Source organism: Notolepis coatsorum (assembly GCF_963971535.1).
Source record: "Notolepis coatsorum genome assembly, chromosome: 6".
Taxonomy (NCBI): Eukaryota; Metazoa; Chordata; class Actinopteri; order Aulopiformes; family Paralepididae; genus Notolepis; species Notolepis coatsorum.
In genome coordinates, this window is record NC_140170.1 from 86,168,714 (window position 1) to 86,191,371 (window position 22,658).

Genomic DNA, 22,658 nt, shown 5'->3' on the forward strand with positions numbered 1-22,658 from the left:
CTGGTCCGTATCCGCTTAGATTAATTTGTGCTGTGCTAGGCTAGCTTGCACCTGGATAGGTTTTTACTGAACGTATGGAGGAAATGTATATCTATCTTTTTGTCGGTAAGCACATTTCCCATAATGGTGGAGTGTTTCTCTAAGATGGTTAAAAATAGGAATAATAATATAAAACTGCTGAATCCAAAAACTAGAGTTCTAAAAGTCTTAACTTGTGATATATGTGGTATAAAGTCTGAAGCTGCTCTAGAGACGAATTGGGAAAGATTGTATAGATGACACTGAAAGCACCCAGGGGCATGTTGTGTGCATATGGTTACTCTTTCAGAATTGAGAACACTACTATAGAATAAAGCTCATGGGTATAAAAACTAAAACAAATATTCTGTGCGTCTGAAAACCCATTATCAGTGGAGCAGCTCCAGACTTAAAAAATATTTATTTGGCACACATCCCAAAACTGTTTTGCACACATTAATCTAGTTTGACAGTCATTTCTTGTGTTGTGTTAATTACAGCTTACGGTATCAGTCCCTACAAGGTATTTCATCTACATAATTTTATGGAGCTGTAATTAACACAACACAAGTATTCAATGTCCCGGATGACAACAATGGTGACCATATTCAAACTAATTTACTTCATAACTAAATGAACGTGTGCAAAAACTGTTAGTGAAATGTGCAAAATAAATCAGCATTGTTTTTGGTGAAGTGTCCCTTTAATACCTGATGACATCACAACTTTTGAGTTGACTTCTCTGCTTTCTGGCTTTGGGAGAGAGTATTTCATATTCACAAATATGAATTGCACTTTCCTAGGCCATGGAAATAACATAATTTAATTCTTAGGGTGGCGCTCCCCTAGAAAGAAAGCAGCAATGGCATTTTGATTTATAACCGAGTATGCAAATGACAGTGTTAAGCCAATTCTGAGCATGCGGTCAGCACCTAAATGTGCACACCTGTCACTAGTTCTTGTAATTGCAATGTCAAGAGGGTGTTGGAGGCTAGTGCTGATGATCAACCCACACCCAACAGAGACCAATTAAGTTTGGGTTGTCCTGTAGCAGGTGAATGATTTTGTGGTAGGGAGGTGGAGAACACACCACCAGAAAACCACATCACTACTGGGCGCTGGTGGTGAGCTTGGTGCGACAGCGGTAGTAGCCCCAAGCCAGATGGAGGACACTATGGCTCAGCTTGATATCCAAGGAGATTCACCCAGAGGAGATGAGCATGGGGCCTGTGGAAGCTTTGGAATGGGCCTTCCTGAGAATCATTTAATAGAAGAAATATCAGAGCGGTTTTGTCCTCCTGATGAGGCTTCCCTGCAAAATGACGCACAGAGTGCTGGGTTCCCTGAGGGTAAAGGCAACAGTCATCTGAACCAGCTCAGAGTCAGGTATGTAACTATATACATGGTGCACTGCTGAATATTGTTACATCTTAAGTCTCTGGGTTGGTGACGGTGTTATTTCCCCCTGTTTCCAGTGGTCCAAAAGACCTGGCTTCAGCCCTCAAGACCTTTGCTTTGTCGTGTGCGTGGGGTTTCGAAGGAATGACTCTGCTCAAGCCGTTCTCTATCCCTGGTCTGAGTGAGAGGGAGGCAGACTCCTTACTACCAGCAGATGAAGATGAACACAATGAAGGGTATGAAAGGGGGACATTATACGTTTTATTTATATTAGGACTAGTCTTTGTATGGATTTGGCAATCTGATGTTATTTAGGCGCTGCGAGAAATGACACACAGGCCTGCTCCTTGCTGTTTGGCCAAGGGTTCACGTCTGAAGATGGAACAAGCCTAAACAAACGGTTCAGACCTGCCTCTACTCATTGATGTCACAATGGGACACGCACTTTGATTCATCAATTAACTTTTTGGAGGTGGGAACACTGCTTACCTAATATGATGTCCCAGTTTGTAAAGGGTTTTTGTGTGCGTTACACCCACCAGAAATGGCACATTCAATACAACCAAAGAAAGATGTGCAGGAAAGATTAGATTTGGACTAATTTAGCAAATTGATTGATTGAAAAGTGTATTAACAGATTGCAGAATGGGTACAGTACAGCTCAATACACACTTTTTAAGGGGATGCAGACCAGAGAGACTTTCGTCTTGTTTACATCAGGGTCCCCCATTTTCAATTCATCATATGACATACAGAAGGACAGTACTGCTACATCTATACATTTATGACATACCAGATTTACAAATACAGTACTGTTTGTGATACACAGAAAAGAGTCTAAAAAAGAGTATATATATTTTACGAAGAAACTACATTGGAGGAGGTTGGGTAGGAGGGGGGGAATAAATAATGTTCCACAGATTCAAGGAAGTCTATTGTTGAAATTATACATAAATGTGTTCCTTGGAAAAACTAATTATGAAACTAAATGATTCATACCTGTGCCATAATCCAGGCAAACGGATTCAACTGAAGACAAATTACCTGCTGCATTTGCTGCATTATTTCAGTCAAAGTACATTCAAGCATGTAAGTATCACTGGGATACTGCTCCCCTTTTCTCAAGGCATCTGGTAATGGCTGCCTTGTGTTTATGGAAGTGAATTTAAATAGTATAGTGTTGAGAGGGTTATTCTTGGTTCCCCAATTGACTGTATCCACACGGTGGCCATTTTCTCTAATGTCATGCTTGGGTTGAGATTCCTTTCCACCCTGTTCCCAAGTGCGATGGTTGTCCTTGGTTCCCCAATATATACCCAAGTTGGGAACAGGGTGGAAAGGAATCAACTTGAGAAATTGCATAAGAGCAAAATGGCCACTGTGTGAATTGCGTCAATTATTCTTCATTCCCTGCAGTCCCTTTGTACCAGGACTATTGTCTGCAGTCTGTGAAAGCGGACTTTCTCCGGGTGAGCCAGAGTCCTCCGTCTGAACTGGTGAGATCCCAGTGTCTGCCGGGTCTGCAGTCCTCACTCCTGCCCACCTCTTGCAACCATATTGGGGTTGGCTATACTCCTTTTCGACCGCAGCGCTTTCTCAAGCTGTTCGTGACCTCTCCTCCAGCCTGCTCGGTGTCCCCCTGGACCCTTTGGCAAGACCTGCCCGAGGTGAAGGAGCATGGCCTGCTCAACACACTGACCGCCAGAGAGATCCGCTTGCAGGAGGTGGGTACTATTGTATTCTAGTGGGTACTATTGTAGGGGCCTAGGTTGTTCACAATCTTGTAGACTGAACATAAAGTCTTTGCCACCTCAACTAACTGAAATAAAATTGGCATGAATTTAGTTTTTAGGCTTTTGATAGTGTTATGTTGAGTATTCAAAATACAACAAAGACTAAAGCAAGAAAACTGTCGAACCAATTGAATCTGAATATTGAAAACGTGAAAAACCATAACCTTGGTATAGGAACCAGAAACGTGTATGGGCTCATACGATCTCCAATGACACCTGCACCAGTGGTCTATAATGAAGGTGTTGCACCAGTGGTCTATAATGAAGGTGTTGACGATGTGGCTGAGAGAAGACATTGACTCGTCCCTCCTGTCCTCCTGCAGGCCATGTTTGAGATGATTGGCTCTGAGGCCTCCTACCTGAGGAGCATCGGGGTCGCTGTCGAACATTTCTACGCATCAAAGAGACTCAGAGAGAAGCTGTCTCGCATGGAGCATCACATCCTGTTCTCCAACCTCCGAGACGTAATGACGGCCAGTGGGAAGTGAGAACACCTCCGTTGTCATTCATGTTGATGCAGGCTTTTTATTGTATAATGAGTGGCTGTTCTGGTACCTTCAGGTTTCTTATGGACCTAGAGGTGCGACTGGGACAGTGTGTGGTGATCTCTCAGGTCGGAGACATTGTGCTTCAACATTGTCCCACGTTCCACTCTCTCTACGTGCCGTACGTGACCAACATGATGTTCCAAGAGGCTCTCATCAGCCAACTGCTGTAAGTCTGTTCCCGAAACATTGCTGCCCATGGTAGGGCCCACCCACAGGACATGGTAGGGCCCACCCACAAGACATGGTAGGGCCCACCCACAGGACATGGTAGGGCCCACCCACAAGACATGGTAGGGCCCACCCACAGGTCAGTAGGGCCCTCTGCAGCACTTCTTTTTTTGCCACTCCAAAGGGTTTCGGGGATTACATGCATACAAAGCATGTTATTAACAAACGCTTGACACGGGACCCAAGAGTCTGTTAAAGACACCGTTATACACTTGTTACATCTAATAAGCAATTCCCCAACGTTTCATACTGTGGCTCGTCATGACCCACCTCCCGCGTTGCCTCCATGTTGAAAAGAGTGGTTACCCTTTAAAACACACGGTACCTAGAAGTCAGTCATGTTTGGTTTTCACTCTTTTCAGACAGGAGAACAAAGGATTTGTACTTGCAGTGAAGAAACTTGAGATGGACCCGGTGTGTCAGAGGCAGGGGCTCAAGTCCTTCCTGGTCCTTCCTTTACAGAGGATCACTCGTCTTAAGATCGTCATGGAGGTCGGCCTCTCGGATATACTTTCATCTCGTGGTTTTTGTTCATCTTTTCACTATCATTTATTTTCCTTTGAAATTTGTATCAGATTTTATTGCGTAAAAATTTAAGGGATGCTACTATAACCCCTTTATTGTTCCTATGTGTATATATAATAATTCATACATTTCTAATTGGCACGTTTGCTGTCATTGCAGAGCATCCTGAGACTGACTGAACCAGACTCTGATTCAATATTATGTCTCAAAGAGGCAATTGAGGCTGTTCACAAGGTGACTGATATGATATCTATTAATTACAGAGTGTTGTATTTAGCTCACATCCGTCTATGCTGTTGTAGTGGTGGGAACTGAACAATTGGGTCAGGCTGACTCCTATTAGTCGACTGAACAATTGGGTCAGGCTGACTCCTATTAGTCGACTAATCGGTCGAAAGGTCGACTGCCAACCTCTTAGTCTAATAAAAAAAATCTTTCCAAAAGAAAAGAAGCCTAGAAGCGTGGCTAACGCTAATGGCACGCATACCAGAGTCTAACTGCCTACGAAAACGGGCACAGAGGCACTGAAAGAAGATTTCACCCATCTAATGAACACACTAGACTAGACAAATATCAAGATGTATCCATCAGTGGACCAATTGCATGCTTTTGCAGATGACAAGAAGCCTTCAGTCGACTCCTTCAGACATGAAGCGCCCCCCCCCCCCCCCCCCACAGCCCAAATGGAATGATAAAAAAAATTAAAATAATAATATACTTTTTATTTATTTTTGTCGACACGGCACATTTTGGCCAGTCATAGTAGACTATCCAAATCCCTTAGTCGGAGACAGCCCTTTTAGTGAATTGAAGGTTATGATCTGCTCGGTGACTCATGAACAAGGGAATTGAATGCGTCCGTGTTATGTTAATTAAGTACCACTAGAGGTCAGCAGTCATGGTCTGAACATTGGCATCGACCACTTTCAATATTGTGGGAACCATGTCTCCAAAAATCCATGAACTGGTGCTGAATTAAATACCTGAAGCCCTTCTAACTTAAATACTGTACCGGATTAAGCCCTTCTGAGATACTGTACCGATTAAGCCCGTCTGAATTAAATACTACACCTGATGAAGCCCTTCTAAATTAAATACTGTACTGGATTAAGCCCTTCTGAATTAAATACTACACCTGATGAAGCCCTTCTGAATTAAATACTACACCTGATTAAGCCCTTCTGAATTAAATACTATACCCGATGAAGCCCTTCTGAATTAAATACTATACCTGATGATGCCCTTCTGGCTAAAATGTTGTTTAATTTATTAGGAAGCACATTAACTGTAGCATAGGCAGCAGCTATTCTTCCTGGGGTTCCTAGTTTGGTTTGGTGATATAAAGCATGTATACTGTGAGAACCACGTAGAACCAGAAACCTAAACGAGATGTCTGCCCTGCCCCTCCCACGTTGTCGAGAGAACAAAGTGAACAATACTGATTTCAGTTGAACAGTCAACTCCGTCAGACTTTCCCGTCACTAATGTGTTGCTCCGAGCAGATCGTGGTGGAGTGTGACGAGGGGGTCCAGAAGATGAAGCGGATCGAGGAGCTGGTGCATCTGGAGAAGATGGTGGACTTTGACAACATTAAGGTCTCTAGAATCAAATCTTAAATCTTAAAGGTCTCTAGAATGTCATTAGTCTCCGGTTTGTCCTGGTGCCAACTCTCTATTGCTGATACTGAGCCATACGCTTTAAGTGTCGACCGATGCAGAGTTCTGATCGATTTTCTTTTACTGAAAAGGTTTTGGGGTTGAGGACAAAAATTATTGTGATTTTTATAATGCATCTTAACCCATTAGAGATCTAACATGCTTCTATGAGCTGAAAGAAAATGCAGACAAATCAATCAAATCACTTTGATTCCTGACGTGTTACACATGGCTCTTGGCATCAAGTTTACTATTGGGGACATTCTCTGATACGAATATCCTGTTTTACGCTGGTGCTGGCCCTGGAGCAGATACTGGTGCTGGCCCTGTATCTGATGCTAGTCCTGGTGCTGGATCTGATCCTAGTCCTGGTGCTGGCCCTGGATCTGATCCTAGTCCTGGTGCTGGATCTGATCCTAGTCCTGGTGCTGGCCCTGGATCTGATACTAGTCCTGGTGCTGGCCCTGGATCTGATACTAGTCCTGGTGCTGGCCCTGGATCTGATACTAGTCCTGGTGCTGGCCCTGGATCTGATCCTAGTCCTGGTGCTGGATCTGATCCTAGTCCTGGTGCTGGCCCTGGATCTGATCCTAGTCCTGGTGCTGGCCCTGGATCTGATACTAGTCCTGGTGCTGGCCCTGGATCTGATGCTAGTCCTGGTGCTGGCCCTGGATCTGATACTAGTCCTGACCGCGTGTATCTCTTCCGCAACGGAATTCGGTTTCCGGGTTCTTCTGATTGGCCGCGACCCCCACGTGACCCGCCCCCCTATCCACCGCAATGCCGCTGCCGCGGACGCGCTCGCTTCCTCAATTTATACGCATGGAAGTATTGAATGAATGAGAACTTTATTTAACAGATTGCAGAATGGGTACAATACAGTACGGCTCAATAAGGGGTTAATTGTTAAGGGGATGCAGACCTGAGAAAGACGTTTGTCTTGTTTACATCAGGGTCCCCCATTTTCAATTCATATAGAACGACGCGATATTTTATTTGTTTGTCATGACAAACCAATTACATAATCCAACATATGTATAAAGGCACAACATATTCCAGTTAACGGTATATTTTTTTAATGATTTGTTACGGCGTAGTCGTTCTATATGAATTGAAAATGGGGGACCCTGATGTAAACAAGACAAACGTCTTTCTCAGGTCTGCATCCCCTTAACAATTGTGTGTATTGAGCCATACTGTATTGTACCCATAGTTTTCATTCATTCAGTCAATGCTTCCATGCGTATAAATTGAGGAAGCGAGCGAGTCCGCGGCCGCTCTCTGCCGCGCGCGGCAGCGGTGGATGGGTCACGTGGGGGGTCGCGGCCAATCAGAGGAACCAGGAAACCGAATTCCGTTGCGGAAGCGATACACGCGCCCTGGATCTGATACTAGTCCTGGTGCTGGCCCTGGATCTGATACTAGTCCTGGTGCTGGCCCTGGATCTGATGCTAGTCCTGGTGCTGGCCCTGGATCAGATACTAGTCCTGGCCCTGGATCTGATACTGGTGCTGGCCCTGGATCAGATACTAGTCCTGGTGCTGGCCCTGTATCCAGTGTTAATTTTGGCAGCTATTAAAATTTTAGTTGTGTCAAAAGCTCCTTCGTTTTTTCATCAGATTTAGGTCACCTTCATTTCTTTTTAGTTTAGTCAGTTTTAGTCAACTACAGGTCTGAGCATTTCAGTTTTAGTCTCGATTTTGTCTTTTTTGTTTTAGTCTAGATTTAGTCGCAGAAAACGGATGACATTTTTGTCTAGTTTTCGTTAATGAAAAAAAGGCTTTTTATTCTCTTGTAATGCAATTCTATGTACCGCTACATTCAGTCAAATTCACATTATTTTCTATTGGGATCATAGATTCATGTAGACGCCCGATGGTCACAAATGGAGGAACTCACCCGAGTTGGCTTCAATATAGTGTCTGTTATCCTTCAACCATGAACTATTGTAATTGAAATTTAGTTGGTTTATAGCCAGTGTTAATTTTCAGCAATTTTTATTTTAGTCTTAGTCATGTGTCAAATGCTCCTTTTTTCATTGTCGTCATATTTCACCTTCATTTATTTTTCATTTTAGTCTTAGTCAGTTTTAGTCAACTACAGGTCTGAGCATTTTAGTCTTGTCAGTTTTGGTCTATATTTAGTCGGGGGGGGGGGGGGGGGGGGGGGGGGTGTGAGGGGGGAAAGCTTTGCTGGCGACTATATTTACTGTAGTCATTTTCGTTGACAAAATTAACACTGCCTGTATCAGATACTAGTCCTGGTCCTGGATCAGATACTACTAGTATCTATTTGTGCATCCCTGATGTGAGCAGACAGAAACTTTATTATTGCTCTACCAATTCTGTCATGTAACAGTGTTGTGGTTTTTTAATGTAACTTCCTCCATGCAGTCGATCCCTCTGATCGTCAGTGGCCGGTACCTGGTGCACCATGGGCCCATGAGGCAGCTCACTATGGAGGGAGCTCAGAGCTGGTGTTCCAGGACGTCCTTCATCGACGTCTACCTCCACCTCTTCAATGACCTTTTGATCATCTCCTTGAAAAGGTACCGCAAATCAAACATTAATTTCACTCCAGTTACATGGATCCAAACTAGGGGATGGGCAATATGGCCAAAATATAATATACACAATAATTTTCATGATAATCATATTTTTTACTTTGCTTTTTGGTGCTATATTTAGCAATTTACTGAACATTACAAAGTGACTGGTAACAATATAGTACCTAATTTGCAGCCAGTTTAGGGTCTAAAAATGGGGGGAGTTAAACCATTTGAGCTTATTAACTCAACTCTGAGTGCCACGCTCTTTTCCCATCTTTACTCAATGATGCCATTGTTATTGACTATTTTAGAGATGTTTGCAGACCCATCGTGTGTTCTGTATTATAGCTATGGAGACAATAGTATGGCTCATTTGACAGGCATTGTTTATAGTCAAGAGTGACTAACCGCAGGTAATTTCTACATACTGTAGTTTGTGCGCTATTACACACTAAACATCGCCCCTTTCCTAAATAATCCAGTCTTTTTTCATAGATCGCAAGATATGACTCGTTATATGCATTATGCCCAAATCGTTCTGGTTGCTCGCCGGAAACCCCAAATACTTCCAAATCAAAGGTATACCATATACATGTGTCATTTTAACTAGAAACTGCGATTGTTACAAAAAGCATGTTTTACGTCCGGTAAACTATGACACTGATTGGTACAGAAGCATCGTTACGTAAAAATACCAGCAGGTTACCTAAGATAGACCTTACCTCAGTCAGAAAGTACAAAATGAATAAATCCCAGTCGATCTCATGGCGATCGCAATTACTTGTGTATATTGGGCATGGCTACCATACGGGAAATAATAGCTCTGAGGCACCAAATCTTCCATTGATTGCTATGTTGTGATCCACTCCTAGGCGGAAACAGCCAGAGTGGATCACAAGACATCCCCAGTTCAAAAGGTAGGCGATACTGCCACCTGGCGAGATTCGATCGTCATTGCAATTCCAACGTAGGCAGATGAGCCAGGGAGACCTAGGGTGTTTAGAAAGGGGATCAAGGGCGCCCTCATGGCGCACCGCATAGTGCCTCGCACACCTACGCGGCTGTCCCGGGTTCGCCTCCCGGTGACATTAGTCTCATGTCTTCCCCGCCTCTTCTCCCGTTCATCCTCTCCTGCTCTGTCGGTCATGTCTGACCATGAAAAAGCAATAAATGCTAAAAAATACTCCTTATTGGCGCTCAACACGGGTATATTCGTTATTGGCGCAGAATGAGTTAAACTTGAGTAAAAGTATCAGGAGTGAATAGAAATTGAGCGTGGATTGTGCAAGAATATCGGTCGGTACATCACAATCTCCCTGTGGATGCATACGGTATTTTAACCAGTGACTTGGCACACTCGTAATCCAACTCCAGGAAAAGTACCTAATTTATTTCCCTGGACATAAGATAAGATATTCCTTGGAGAAATTCAGGCATCATGGGGGAGGGGAGGTACAGGTAGTAAAAACAAGCGGTGTAAACAATATAACTAGTCAATATAACTAACTGAAATATACAGTATTCACAGTATCACATAAGGTGCAGTATGTGTTATTGTCCTTTTTAGGTTCCTAATGTTTGTAGTTGGATGTCTGGCAGCAGTCCCTGCCCCACTGTTGTGGAGCCTGATGGCTGCTGGTATGAAGGACTGGCCCAGGCGGTTAGTTGAGTCTGTGACTGAACATGCTTCTCATCTTCACTAGCTCATCGTAGAGGGTGTGGGCGGGATTCTCCAGGATAGCAGCCAGCTTCCTTCTCATCCCCCTCTCTGCCATAACCTCTAGTCTGACCAGCTTGACTCCCACCACGGAGCTAGCCTTCCTGACCAGCTTGTTCAGTTTGTTGGTGTCTCTTGAGTTGATGTAGCCCCCCCAGCATGCCACAGCATAGAAGAGGACGCTGGCCACTAGACTGGTAGAATGACTGCAGCAGTCTATTGCAAACATTGAAGGACCAGAGTCTCCTCAGGAAGAACAGCCTGCTCTGTCCCTTCCTGTAGAGGGCCTCTGTGTTGTCTGACCAGTCCAGTTTATTGTTCAGGTGTACCCCAAGGAACTTACACCGTACTGTATAGGTTCACCTTAGATCCTCATCCTTCCATCTGTCTTTCTCTCTCTAACTGCCAGGGAGCAGAGGTTCAGTGTACTGGAGTATGCTGTGTTCCCCACACATGTACACATTACAGAGCTTAAGACGGGGGGTCTGGATCTACCCTCGGACTGCTTCCTGCTGCATCTGTCTCAGAATCATGCCAGACAACCAACTGCCCTGATATTTGTCCCACACACAAGGTAAAACATAATAATGTATGTATATTCTCGGGATATTTCCAAATAAAATGATGGTTGCTAAAGTGATACCATTATATAAAGATGGTGACAAACATCTTTTTACCAATTTATAGACCGATTTCCCTGCTTCCTCATTTTGCAAAAATACTTGGAAAAACTTTGTTGAAAGACTAGACAATTTTATTGAAAAGCACAATTTGTTAATGGGCAGCCAGTGTGGTTTCGGATCAGCCAGATCAACTTCCTTGGCATTAATGGAGTTAGTAGAGGAATTAACAGGATGTATTGATAACTAAGAATATGCAGTAGGAATATTCATTGATCTCAAAAAGGCATTTGACACAATTTGATCATGACATATTACTTAATAAATTGGGACGGGTATGGTATCAGAGTGGTCCCTTTCAATTGGCTCAAAAGTTATATTGAAAATAGGCAGCAATTTGTTCAGATGGAAAAACACAAGTCGGGGTGCCTCAACATTACCTGTGGGGTCCTACAGGGGTCAGTCCTGGGTCCCAAATTATTAATTGTATACATGTGTGTATTGGGGATGTTCCCATACCAGTATTGGTATCTGATCCGATACTGTGCTCATGTACTCGTAAAACTACTTCGATACAGTGCCATGTTTGTTCAAGAAAACGCAAAGTTGAGTGTTAAAGATTTTATTTAATTTGTTAGTCAGAAAGTGAGGACCATCTGATGAAAATAAAACGTATTTTCAAAGTCATTAGAATTATAATGGTATGGGCGGCTGGGTGGCGTAGCGGAGATTGCGCTCGTCACCAATGCAAGAGACTCCGGTCTCGAATCCCGGTGTCTGCATTGCCTGCGGCTTGGGCCAGTCGTCATACTATCTCAATTGACGGAGGTAGCGGGTGGAAGTCGATGGGTGGGGATTGGACGTTGTGGACAGTGACTCCTACAGGTCGGTTGGGTGACGCCTGCACAGCAGAGACGGGAAGTATCGGGGGCAGCGTGAGCCTCCCACGCGTTACTCCTCGCCACAGAGTCCGCGCTGTCTGGTGAAAAGATGCGACAGGCTGCCTCCTCGTGTACCGGAGGGGACACATGATGCAAGGCTTCTATCCTCGCCACAGCCGACCAGTGGGAGTCAGTCTAGCAACGTTCAAGACAGGGGAGGGGAGAATTGGCAATACGAAAATTGGGATGGGAGAAAAATAAGGAGAAGGTGGATACATTTTTTTTTTTAATAATGGTATTAAGTACTCTAAGTTGTACTTGGTCTGAAGAAAAGGATATCCCTAGTATGTGTATGTATATATGTGAGAATCTATTCCTTTTAATTTGCCCTTTCAATCCTAACATTCAAACACTTGTTTCATGTACCTGTAAATCCTCAGTAATAGGCTTGTAACTGATTTTATCTCATTTTGCATCCAGGTCAGATAGAGAGCTGTGGATGAAGGCACTGTCGACATGTTGATGCACAAAGAGACACTTGGGTTTTAAACTGATGTTTTAATGATTTCAAGCAGTTATCAAATGTGTCACTATAACTTTATTATTATTATTACTTTCACTTGAATCTGTGCACTTGGTTCATAGGTTATTGATGGAACACTATCATTTACTAAATGTTTTACTTGCACACTTGAACACCCGTATTCACTTGAATCTGTGCACTTGGTTCTCTTGGGTTATTATACACTAAAGCACATCACAAGAGCATTGGACACCATGCAAAACCCAACATTTCACACTTTATTTGTAGATGCATTAAAGGATACGTAATGTAAATATTCAGTTGTTTCATGTACCTGCAAATTATAAATCAGTAATAGGCTTGTAACTGTTGCATCCAGGTCAGAGGTACTGTCCTCAACATGTTGACGCACAAAGACTGTGTGAGACACTCAAGTTTTAAACTGACATTGTCTTAATGACTTCAAGCGTTTAGAAAATGTTATTACTTTATTATTGTTATTACTTTCACTTGAATCTGTGCACTTGGTTCTTAGGTTATTGGTGGAACACTAATCACAAGAGCGTTGGACACCACGTTATACCAAACATCACAATTTATTACTAGATACATTAAAGGATATGTAATTGTTCTTTTTTTTTTATATATATATGCTCGTTCTGTCATTCTTGTCTTGATACGACTTCCATTTTGTGCCGATTCATCACTTATGTAGGCTTCCAGTGTGAAAGTGTACCTAAACACCTTTTTTTTATGGATGCTAAAAACTTGCGACAGAAATGGCATGCTAACCTGTGGTTTTACACTATTGACCAAGTTGCTTCATCATTCCATAAAACATTTATCTCAGAATCAATTCTCCCTCATCTTGTGCTCTACTACAGCACAAAAGGACCATACTGATCTCATTTGGACTTCTCACCATTACCGGCGGAGATTGTCTCAGTCTTTGGCTAAAACACACGCCACATAGTTATGAACACTAAATGAGTTAAAACACCCTCCGCGCTGCCGTTTCATTGACGTTGAAAAGGGGTGAGAAATGCATCAGACGGGAAAGCTACTAGGCATATTTTAATTCACCCTTGTGAATACCATGGAGCGTTTGCTAACGCTCTACTGCAAGCCTCGCGTGAACCTTCCACATTCAGTTGGGTGCGCCCGATTGATGTGCCAATTTGAATGGCTTGTAATACAGTAACGTTGGTGCAAGTAAAAGGCACTGTTTCACAAGGCTGAGTTATCCATCTAGTATTTCCCCACCCATTGAATGGCGGTGCGAAAGGCAGGCTGAGATCTACGATATGCGTATTGTACACACACTTTGCTTAAGACTGGGACAATCGATGTTAATGGTAGAAATGTCATTAAACTGGTATGGCAAAGTGTAGACTTTTTTTTTTTTTTTTGTATACGGGGCATTGGACTTTGCTGAGGTGCTGGTGCTAAAAGTTTATTTGCAAGTATTCAGTCAGACCACATAACAGAATATAATCAGAACAGCATGATACAATATAAATCATTCCACAACCCATTATCGGCTAACTAAATAATTTAAAACTCCACCTTCTGTAACTATACTTCTTTTTTTGTATCCACTTTTTCTCCCATTTTCTATATTTTCTCCCATCCCAATTTCGTATCATCCAATTCAACCCTCCCCTGTCACGAACGCTGTTTCTTGCCTCCCACAAGCCGGCTGCAATGTGGACTAAGTCATACATAGCACAAGTCCCCTCCGGTACTTGAGGTAACAGCAGTCGCATCTTTTCACCTGCGCAGCTCGATCTCTCAGTGGCGAGGAGTAACGCGTGGGAGGCTCACGCTGCCCCCGACACTTCCTGATTCTACTGCGCAGGTGCACCAACCGACCTGTAGGAGTCGCTGTCCACAACGCCCGATCCCCACCCATCAGTTTCCCACCCCCTAATACGGCCAATGTGTATTAGTACGGACGACCAGCTAAACTGAAAGCAATGTGGAGCACTGGGCTCGAACAGGCGAGCCCAGCGTCTCCGCATTCGTGGCGAGCGCCTTGCCCACTACGTCACGTAGCCGCCTCTGTAACTATACTTCTATGAGAAGTGACATCTGCTAGTGACCGCCACCACCAGTCTTAAGAGGAGGGCAGCTATGTAGCAGTTGGACAGTTGTTTTTCAAATCAGAATCCCAACATCTTCCCGTGAAGTGTGGCCATCTGGCCTAGTAGCTGCCCCATGGTCCTGGTACCACAAGTGCTCTGCCAAGCAGTCGAGGAGAGGTGCGACGTCACCCAGCCCATCGCTGACCTCTCCCCCCGTCCGGAACACCGGTATGCCCAAAGTCTCCTGGAACCTGCTCACCTCGCTCTCCGTCACGTCGGTGTGCATGAACAGGTCAAATCTGAAGACTCACGTCAAGGACAAAACCATAGACATATAAAGGCTAGATGACTCACCCACGCTGTTGGCCAATTGATATGGGGGCCATCTTGCCACAGACAGCACACCCACTCATAACATGAATGTCTATGGTGCATGTACTATTGAAATAACCATAGCTTGCAAAATTCTCAAGTTTGTTATAAACGTTGGATGTACTTATACTGCATACTTATAATGGACTTTCTTTTTTTTTAAACTTTATTTTTTAGCGTTTATCGCTTTTCTGGTCAAGCATGACCGACAGAAACAGGTTGAAACGGGATGTAGAGCAGGGGAAGACATTCTGATAAATGACGGCGGGTCCGGGAATCGAACTTGTGTCCACCAGATCCGTGACTAGCACGGTTTTCCCCGACGCAGAAATAGCGCCGAGATATGCGGTGAGCTACTGGAGCTCCCCCTATATAATGGACTTTCATATGAAAATTATTTCAACATGTCCAAGCATCATGAATCATAGCCACGTTAATAACGTTTGTAATAAACCAAACTGTTTGTAAAAGATTTCAGCGAGTTGAAGGGGCGGCTGGGTAGCGCAGTGGAGAACACTCGCCTACCACCGCAGAGACTTTGGGATCGAATCCAGCTGTCAGCGGTACCTCCGGCTTGGTCAGTCGTCCCTACTAACACAATTGGCAGTGTTAGCGGGTGGGAAGCCGGCGGGGTATGTGTCCTGGTCGTTGTAAACTGCGGTTCCTACTGGTCAATCGGGGCGCCTGTTCAGCAGGGAAGGGATCGGGGGGAAATAGTGTGAACCTCTGCACACGTTACATTCCCCCCAGTGAGTCATCACTGTCAGGTGAAAATAAGTGGCTGGCTGACTCCACATGTATCGGAGGAGGCATGTGGTAGTTCTACACCCTCCCTAGGCCGACCGTGTGACAATGCGTGCAACGACCAGGAAGGGAATTGGTATAACGACTAAATTGGGATGGGAGCAAAATACAGAATAAAGTGAGAACAAAAAGATTATAAAAAATTAAATAAAAGATTTCAGCGAGTTGAGAGTATTTTTGTTTGTGCAGATCACTTGCCTTACAACCGCTACCATAGAGCGTACCAGAATAGTTGACTGTGACAAGATGGCCGCCGGTGAACTACGCTGGAGACTCCGCCTTGCACCATCTAGTTATATCTATGGACAAAACTGGTTAATGCGGATGTAAACACACCAAACACATCAAACTCCAACACATCACCAAGACAGCCTCCAAAATAATTGGCTGCCCCCTCCCCTCTCTAGACTCCATCTACACCTCACGCAGTCACCCGCTCTGGTAAAATAGTCAACGATCCCTCCCACCCAGCACACCACTTATTCCAGCGCATGCCGCATGCCCTCAGGTCGCTACAGGTCCATTTTAACCAGACACACATGCTTCACAAACAGTTTCTTCCCCACAGCAGTCCGAACACTAAACACCCTGGCCCGCCCCCCTTTGCACAGACGGGCAAGCATCCGTCACTGACTGACACTGTTACATGTGACTGTCCTGTATGTATTTATATATATGTATTTATTGTGGGGATTGGGAGATGGGCGTTTCATGTCTTATGTTTCATGTCCCAGTGCTTTTAACAAACTGTACCGCAAACAATTACCACCAACCATTATCCATTGTGTATTGGGTTTCACATTTGTGTGCGATTTCAATTTCGGTCACTGTAAAACAACCACACATGAATTAAACATTTTGCAGGCAGTCAAACACATAATTATGCAGAAGGATACTTGGTGCCGACCACCAGTTTCACAAATCTGTCCGTCGACCCAGACGCCTTGGTGATCTGATTGGATAAATCATCAAACGAGATCTTGTCCGTGAAGGAGAACAGGAAGAGGATGGCATCAACCTGCTCCTTACAAGACTGAGATGAGAGGCGGGGAAATGCACAAAGTGTTTGACAAAAGGATGTGGTCAATCAATGGTATTCTTCATATGAAAAACTAGGGACTTATTGTTTTATTCATGAATCATTACACCTATGTTAAAGGGATAGTTCTGATTTATTTTGGAGCCCTAGCCCCATTCCCTACTTACCAATGATGTTGATTGGTAATGTTCTTACTCGGCACAATACATGCTGTTCCTCTTACTAGCTCCGGCTAGTTGGCCACACACCAATGCAAAGTAAACAGGGTTAAGCTCCCGTCTGTACAAGCTGAATGAAACTCACTGAAATAAACTGTGCACTGTGGAGTAAGTTTCAGTTGGCTTGTACAGACGGGAGCTTGAATCCCATTGACTTTGCATTGGTTTGTGGCTAACTAGCTGGAGCTAGTACGAGGACTCTTACCAGTCAACATCATCATTGGTAAGTAGGAGGAGGTAGAGGTCGAGAGGTTCCCGGTTCAGTTCCGGCTCCTCCCGGCAGTGTTGGAAGTGTCCTTGAGCAAGACACTTGACCGGGCCCTGACTGCTCCAGATGAGCAGCTTGGTACCTTGCATGGTTGCCTCCGCTGTCTGTGTGTGAATGGATGAATACAACATAAGTTGTAAAACATTTATCATAAAAGCGCTATATAAATGCACTCCATTTACCATTAAGTAGGAAATGGGGCTAGGGTTCCAAAAATCTCAACTATTCCTTTCAGTGTGCCTTTACAGTCCTGTGCAAACGTGTGTCATTCCATGCATACCGGCAGCAGGTGGTCAAATCTACGCAAGGCGTTCTCGCCACAGTCCCACAGCTGCAGGCGGAAGAAGAGCACACAGCCACTGTCTCGCAGCTTCACCGGCCAATACACCACTGTGGTCTCAATACCTGTAACAACAGTAAGAGGACAGATGTCATATCGTTACCTCGTCAAGTGTTGATGTGGAAAATAGTTTTGGCGATATGTGACTATAAAGGCTAGGATGCGACCGGGTTGGACTAGATTATATTCCTTTTCAGGTTAATGAGATACAGATGAGGCCCAATCAGTGATCCAAACATTAACAACAGAGTCTATGTCTGGGTCTCTTAATATGTCATGATGTGCTCTGTCCTTGTGTCCATGACTGTATTGTGACCTGTATCCCTACTATGTCTATGTGCTTTTGTTGTGTTTTTATTCTAATGTTATTTATCTTGATTTTATTCTGTTTTTATTGCTAACCTTTTTTTTTTTACACAGGATTTTAGCCTGTACCTTCTGGCAGGGGGACTGCCAATGGAAATTAGCCTTTTGGCTAAAATTGGGTGCATTTACATCTGTAAAATGTTTTATTAATGTACACTGTCCCCCTTGAACAAATAAAGTAAACCTAACCTAACCTAGTTAACCGCAACACCAAAGATGAATGAAAATGAAGAAATATTTTCATGCTTTAGTAAGATTGACGGAGCTCTTCATAAAAGGACTAAATTGTATTTGCTGTATTTGTGGCAGTACATCTTTCAAAGTTCAGGACAAAAATAAATGTTTAAGCAGAACCAGCATGAATGTCTGCTGGTTAAAAGTTAATGCATCAACAAATTTACATTATCAAGCACCGAGATACAAGACTATAATAGACTTTACTTTACTTTAACTGTTTATACTTAAAGCCCCAATCCCTGATTTCTTACCATAAATGTGGGGTATATTCACGTACCATACTAGTCCATCAGAGTATTATTTTTTTTTTAAACAGATTTGTGTACTTTTTCTACCAGTGGTGAAAGAAGTACACATTGTATAGTAGATAGACTGCACTCTATCTATCACAAGGACTAACACTAGCCAGCTTGAGAGGTTGGCTCAGGATCGGGATGCTTGGAGAACCCTTGTTGACGGTATAAGTAAGTACCGGTAAGTAAGAAAGTTCCAAATGGGGCATTTTCCATCAACGGATCCGACTCCTCAATAATGTCTGTGAATGTACCACATTGATATGGATTTTGGGGCGTTGATGTTGAAAAGCACGACGTCCTATCACTGGAGTGTGAAGTGCAGGCCTGCCTGCCCATACCTACCTACCGGTAGTTTCATAGTGCATGTTGGGAACATTCAGTCCTGCGAGACGTGCAGCGAGAGCCGTCTTCCCTATGCCACTCTTGCCAGAGAGGAAGATGTTGTAGTGAACCGTGTCCACGGCGAGATGAGGAGGCATGACTGGGGCCTCCAGAAGACCTAGAAAACGGATGCAAATGTGAAAGGAAACCAAGTTTTGTGATAGCCCCTTTCGGGACTGTGATGCACCGAGTGAATACACCGTCCCTTATACCTTCATAGAAAAATCCCATAATTAACTCTGTCTCGCTTTTTTCTATCGAAACACTCGTCATACAAGTATCGCAGATACATTTCAAAGGTACTCACAGTTGCACAAGGGTTTCGGACAGACAAACGCTAGGGTTTGAAAGCTCGGCGTGGTACAGCGTAGGCGCATCAGGCAGCTAAAGCCGCTTTGAGCAGTGTTGACCAGTTTATAAAAAATATTTAAAATGTTTATTAGCAATGCTGAGCTTTCAAACCCTAGCGTGTGTCTGTCCGAAACCCTTGTGCAACTGTGAGTACCTTTGAAATGTATCTGCAATTTAGTATAATACATTATAGAATAAGGGACATTTACATACGGGTCCCCCATTTTCAATTCATAGTGACATTTATGACATACACAAGTTACACAACATACATGACAATTATGACATAGGGACATACATGACATACAGGTATATAGTACTGTTACATTTGTGACATATACGATATGCAAATATACAGTACTGTTACCCAGAGATCCTGACAGAAAATACATATGGTGGGGAGGAGACTGTTGTAGGATATTGTGAATATCATGAAGAACGTGCTCAGTCAACTGCGGTCCGGTTAATAAGGTTTATTAGCCAGATAGAATATATACAAGATAGTTAGATACATGGCTATTAGGAGGGGATGGGGGGGTGGGGGGTTGGACATTTACGGTAGCCAGTTTCGAATTGCAGCCTCCCGTAGGTGCTCTTTAAGAGCGGTTTTGAATGTGGGTAGGGATTCACATCTTTTTACGGCTCTGGGTAGGGCGTTCCGTTGTGGCATAATTGCTAAACGTGTTTAGTCCCTTGTTTGTGCCGAATCTGGGTTGCACAAGATTTGTGGAACTCCCTCTGGTGTTGTGGGCGTGGTATTCACTGACCTTTGGGAAGTATTTCGACATGTACATGGGTACCTGTGTGGTGTAGTGTATCTTGTAGACCAGGCCCATTGCAAGTTGCTGTACTCTGTCATCTACTCTAAGCCATCCTAGGTAGTCAAAGTTGGTAGGGGTGAGGTGGGTTTTAAGTCAAGTAGTAGTCTGACCAGTTTGTTTTGTGGTGTTTGTAATCTTGTTTTTAGCGCCTTTGAGGTGCTTTGGTACAAGCATAGTCGTAGTACCCTTGAATAAGTGCTCCTGCCAGAGTCTTCAGGGTATTCTTGTTTACCAGTGAGGAGATCCGGTACAATAATCTAGTTCCTTGGTTGACCTTTTTTTTATTACATTGGATGCCATTTTGTCACAGGAAAGATTTGCCTCTAGGATGGAACCTAGGTATGTCATTTCATCTTTCCTTGTGACAATATTGTCACCCACTGTAACCGAGAAGCCGTCGGTCTTGCCGAGTCACATCACAGTCCCAAAAGGGGCTAGTTTTGTGAATGTTGTCACTCTGTCAGGACTTTGTTGACTTGGAGACAAGCTTGTTTAACCTTTTCCCACGAACATGTGGTTACTGGCAATGGACACTTCTCTTCGGTTCAAATAACAAACTCAGCAAGACCGACGGCTTCTCAGTTGCAGTGGGTGACAATATTGTCACAAGGAAAGACGAAATTACCTACCTGGGTTCCATCCTAGAGGCAAATCTTTCCTGTGACAAGATGGCATCCAATGTAATAAAAAAAAGTCAACCAACGAACTAGATTCTTGTACCGGATCTCCTCTCTAGTAAACAAGAATACCCTGAAGACTCTGGCAGGAGCACTCATTCAAGGGTACTATGACTATGCATGCACCTCATGGTACCAAAGCACCTCAAAGGCGCTTAAAACAAAATTACAAACATCACAAAACAAACTGGTCAGACTACTACTTGACCTGAACCCCAGAACCCACCTCACCCCTGCCCACTTTGACAACCTAGGATGGCTTAGAGTAGACGACAGAGTACAGCAACTTGCAATGGGCCTGGTCTACAAGATACACTATACGACTGGGGTGCCCATGTACATGTCAAAATACTTCCCAAAGGTCAGTGAATACCACAACCACTACACCAGAGGAAGCTCAACAAATCATGTTAAACCCAGATTCGGCTCAAACAAGGGACTAAACACGTTTCGCAATTATGCCACAACAATGTGGAACGCCCTACCCAAAGCTGTAAAGGAATGTGAATCCCTGCCCACATTCAAAACCGCTCTTAAAGAGCACCTACGGGAGGCTGCAATTCGAAACTGGCCACCGTAAATGCCCAAAACCCCCACCACCTCCTAATAGACAGTCTCCTCTACTCCCCACCGCATGTATATATTCCCTCCCCACCGTATGTATATTTCTCTCCCACCCACCCACCCACCCCCTCCTAATGTACAGTCCCCTCCCCATCATATGTATATACTCTGTCAGGATCTAGGGGTAACAGTACTGTATATTTGAATACCGTTTATGTCACAAATGTATCAGTACTAAATACCTATATGTCCCTATGCCATAAATGTCATGTATGTTGTGTATGTCATAAATGTCTATATGAATTGAAAATGGGGGACCCTGATGGAAACAAGACAAACGTCTTTCTCAGGTCTGCATCCCCTTAACAATTGTATGTATTGAGCCGTACTGTATTGTACCCATTCTGCAATCTGTTAAATAAAGTTCATTCATTCATTCATTCATTCATTCACACGACAAGTTAAGGCTAAATAAACAATTTCATTTACTTCATGGCAATAAGGGACAGTGTTGAATGTTCACTAATACAAAATGAGCTGTCCTAGGGCATATACATTTTAACAAGTTAATTCATTGTATTATTTTACGCATGATGAGCGCGTAATGTGTGTAACTTGTGGACTATGCTGTTTGTAATGAAAGTGTACATACTGGGGTGGATAATAATTCGATTCTAACACTAAAGTGGGTTGTCATCGTCATACCAAAGTTTCTGCGCCGTTTCTTGTGCAGAATTTTGCTGAAGAAGTCCTTGCTCTCTGCGCAACGGTGCCAATCTGGCACGACGATCGACCCAGGCTGCAAGACTTGTGCCATGGTGGGGGTCTTGGCAAAGAGGTGGCTACTGGCTAGCTAACGTTATCGTAGTTAGGCTAGCCCTAGCATTACACTAGAAAACACAAATATACGTATCTCAACCTCTTAATAAACTAGATACAACTGTGATCGTTTCTAATCGTGGAAGTTTCAGCTACTGAAGACAAGAAAGATAACAAAACTTCCGTCAACTAAAGCGTCCCTTGACAACTAGGTTCAATCGTCACTTCCGTATTATAAGGAAACCACTTGGTTGGCTGCAGTTGCTCATGTGAGCCACGAGAGGCTGCTAGTAGTTAGGGATTGCTAAACCAATTTATTTGATTATTTATTTATTATTTTTGTCAAATTATTTTTACAAACAGTCACGGCAAAAACAAATCTACATCAAATGACATACAATAAATAACCTCAAATTTAGATCTTACATACATGGTTAATCCAAAGAATATCATGGTATTTCCCCAAAAAGTATGATATTTACATTATTTTTGTCAGTGTCCAAAAATTATGGAAATGGTTTAAATTGGATACAATACAAAAGTGGTAGGCTACTATGGCGGTGAGTT

At 43.5% G+C, this 22,658-nt stretch overlaps 1 protein-coding gene across 1 annotated transcript; it reads right to left on the bottom strand.

Moving 5' to 3' along the window:
• Positions 1 to 14,386: 14,386 nt before the first annotated feature.
• cplane2 (ciliogenesis and planar polarity effector 2) lies at positions 14,387 to 22,285 on the bottom strand. Its single transcript, XM_084316993.1, has 5 exons — positions 21,978 to 22,285; positions 18,825 to 18,977; positions 17,520 to 17,644; positions 16,611 to 16,747; positions 14,387 to 14,837 (listed from the first exon to the last, which is right to left on the bottom strand). The coding sequence occupies exons 1-5, from the start codon at positions 22,087 to 22,089 to the stop codon at positions 14,612 to 14,614; spliced, it is 753 nt and encodes a 250-aa protein (XP_084173119.1). The 5' UTR covers positions 22,090 to 22,285; the 3' UTR covers positions 14,387 to 14,611.
• Between the last annotated feature and the right edge of the window lie 373 nt (positions 22,286 to 22,658).

Excerpts from the sequence above, each read along its gene's own strand:
- cplane2 (XM_084316993.1), bottom strand. The coding sequence starts at position 22,089 with ATGGCACAAGTCTTGCAGCCTGGGTCGATCGTCGTGCCAGATTGGCAC. Across the intron at positions 18,978-21,977 it reads GAAACGGCGCAGAAACTTTG|GTCTTCTGGAGGCCCCAGTC; the intron begins GTATGACGATGA and ends TCCGTTTTCTAG. Across the intron at positions 17,645-18,824 it reads CATGCACTATGAAACTACCG|GTATTGAGACCACAGTGGTG; the intron begins GTAGGTAGGTAT and ends CTGTTGTTACAG.